This window comes from Propithecus coquereli, unplaced genomic scaffold (genome assembly GCF_000956105.1).
Source record: "Propithecus coquereli isolate 6110/MARCELLA unplaced genomic scaffold, Pcoq_1.0 Scaffold215, whole genome shotgun sequence".
Taxonomy (NCBI): Eukaryota; Metazoa; Chordata; class Mammalia; order Primates; family Indriidae; genus Propithecus; species Propithecus coquereli.
In genome coordinates this window covers 3,084,145-3,087,167 of record NW_012146634.1, presented here as the reverse complement: position 1 = coordinate 3,087,167, position 3,023 = coordinate 3,084,145, and the positions used below count along the sequence as shown (strand labels likewise).

The 3,023-nt window shown below is 38.5% G+C and overlaps 1 protein-coding gene across 1 annotated transcript in view; it reads right to left on the bottom strand.

The window, feature by feature from the left end:
• Positions 1–1,734: 1,734 nt before the first annotated feature.
• TSHB (thyroid stimulating hormone, beta) overlaps positions 1,735–3,023 on the bottom strand; it is a 26,906-nt gene continuing 25,617 nt past the window's right edge. The window contains exons 2-3 of the mRNA XM_012644608.1: positions 2,530–2,692; positions 1,735–2,078 (exon numbers count right to left, since the gene is read on the bottom strand). Coding sequence (XP_012500062.1) covers positions 1,824–2,078; positions 2,530–2,691 — 417 coding nt within the window. The 5' untranslated portion in view covers position 2,692 and the 3' untranslated portion in view covers positions 1,735–1,823. The remainder of the gene's footprint in view (positions 2,079–2,529; positions 2,693–3,023) is intronic.

The following is a 3,023-nucleotide window of genomic DNA, read 5'->3' as shown; positions in this document are numbered from 1 at the left end:
TGCTCCTCAACTTATAATGGGGTTACATCCAGATAAATCCATCATAACATTGAAAAATCATAAGTCAAATCATCATACGTCAGGGACAGTCAATAATTCACATGTGTATCTATTCCAAATGGATTGCCTTCAGTGGAAGGAAATAAGTTGTCTCTGACGTGATTACCCTAGGATTCTCTGGCCCATGGTGGTACGGGCCCACCACACCATTGTCCAGGCCTAGCCTCTTCCCCGCAGGTTGAGGAAGCCCATTTAAGTATTGTCTTCCAATCTGGACTGTTATAAGGGGCTTCCCTAAACCACTTGTCCTTCCCTCAGTTCAAGTCCTTGAAAAAACTTTTTCAGAACCCACAAAAGTTATTTGTGACTAATGCCAGTTAGGTTTGAACATTAGACTTCTCATTCATTAATTAAAGTTCTATATTTTATATATAATTTTAAGTGATATGGAGCTTTAAATGTCTATGTTATCAAGTGATAGGAGAACCTAAAGCTCCAGATTAATATTTGGACCATACAATTACTAACTTCAGTATTGAGGTAAAAATAATGTGGGTTCCTGACTTTTGCATGTAAACATACAACTATTCCCTCCCCATTGGCAAACTAGAGGCTTTGTACTAATCCATCTGTACCTCACCACCACAAGCCCCACCCCACCCTGGCCACTGTCAGCATGCAGGTATTTACAAGATGCCCAGCTAAATTTAACCAGTGGTGGTGGGATACAGTAAAGGCAACTGGCCCTGCTGATTATTAATTTTCACGTTGATGGTGACAGTGTGAATGGAGAATAATGGACAAAGAGGATAAATAGTGTTTTGAAGTCAATTCTGCAGTGCACTAGGTCTGTCTCACTTCAAGCGTCTTTTGAAACCAAACTCTCATGAAAGAGTATCTAAGGAAGGAAAAGAAAAATAAACAGCTCCTTACCAAGTACATTTACCAGAAAACAGTGTTTCAGTATTGATGAAGGTTTAGATTAGAATTTAGGATGATTCTACGCTATTAAATCCCTTAGCACTCTTCTCCTGTCCCTAAAATCTTTCATAATCATGCTGGTTTTTCATGACATCAAAAGTCAAAACAGTACAAGTTGCTTTTGGTATAAATGCTGGAAAGTATCTCCTATTACTTGAAGGACTATGAAGGATTTAGACTTCTACATGTAAAATGATCGTGGCCTCTTTTGTAGGCTTTGTAAATTGACCTTTTAGGGTATAACTTTCACAGGTCAGTTGGCCCACCAAAGTAATTAAATTAAAGATAATAGTTCCTATAATCTTTACTGAGTTTTAATGGAGTTTTATCCAGTGCATTTGAATGACTAGGATAAAGTATCATATTGTTGATTCCACATATTCCTTACTCCCCACCTCCACTCCAGCCTGCTTCTAGCCTTTGGAAGCAGATGTTTCCACTACCCTGTCACCATCCTGACACCATGTGTTCCTTCAGCTTCTGATCATATCACCCTCTCTTCATAACTCTGTAGTGGCCCCACATTTACTTTCTATGTCAAGACAAGCCTCCCACCCTCTGTGAGGAGAGCCTGCTCAAGACTAGCTTTCATTAGCATTTCATGTCCCTTTTCCTCCCCTCCACCCTTCACATGAAAACCATTCGTCATCTGAGTTTGAAAGAGTCATTCATTCACCTTTTCTTCCAAAATTCCTTAAGCTCTCTACTGCCTTTGTGGGTATAGGTATGGATTAAACGGTACTTAAAATGTACACAAGGTATTGTGAAACATAATGATATTTTATTATTTTTATTCTAGGTAAACACATTTAACCAAATTGCAAATTATATTGCTCTTAAAACTAAACAGAAAATCCCACCAGGTAAGACTTCTGAGGTTTGGTACAGTAGTTTGTCTTGATGGCCTCGTGTATACAGTCACTATAGTCAGTATTACACTTGCCACACTTACAGCTTACAGCAACAGGATAGGAAAAGTGAGGAGCGACATGGTGTGGGCATCCTGGTATTTCTACAGTCCTATAGATGATATCTCTATACGTACAAACATCCTGGGACAGGGCATATTTGGGAAGAAATAGCTTGCCATTGATATCCTGAGGAAAAAACATAAAAGAGAGCATAATGTGATAGGACTTTAGGAAATACATAGATAATGCAAACAAAAATAAATTCATTTATATTCCTTTGTCACAAATGCAACTGGGAAAGGATTCTTTGGCCTCATTCCCCAATATCAACTTAACATAACCACACTGAATCCTACAGAGACAAAAGTGACACCCTCCTCTCTTTCATCCTTGTTCATGAGAACAAGATATGGTTTAAATAAATTTGAGACATAAAACTGTTATCAAATTATCTGTACCCATTGTGCTGAGTAGATCCACATAATATTGTAACCTGTACACTCTACTTGTAAGGAGCCAATAACCATTAGACTGGGGAAATGAGGTTGTGATTTACCTCATTTCCGTTTTAGATAGAAATAGACTGTTTCAAGGTTTATGTAATTTACAGCTAAAAGAAATAAGATGAACTACATACCCGTGTCATACAATATCCAGCACAGATGGTGGTGTTGACGGTTAAGCAATAAGCACACTCTTTTCTTTCGACGTGCATTGTATACTCAGTTGGAATACAAAATGACATTGCTTGGCCACATGCAAGGCCAAAAAGCATGGACATCAGGAAGATAGCAGTCATGCTAGATCAAAGATAAAATTAAAGAACATTTTACATGTATCTTTTCAGGACATTCAGAAGGAACATTTGCAAAGAGCATGAATGCACACACACACACAGCCAATAATAACAATAATAGCTACTGTTTATGGAATGCCTACTTTGTCCTAGGCCCCATTAGGTGTTTTTACATATTATATTCTCCATAACTTTCCAATATACACTTAGATGTGGCTATGATCCACATACCCCATAGTGTAGGCGCTCGCATAGTGGAGATTCTGCTTGCACGTTCCACTAAGCACCACTGGGCAGTGAAATGGCAAGCCTGAAACACCGCAACAGAAAAATGG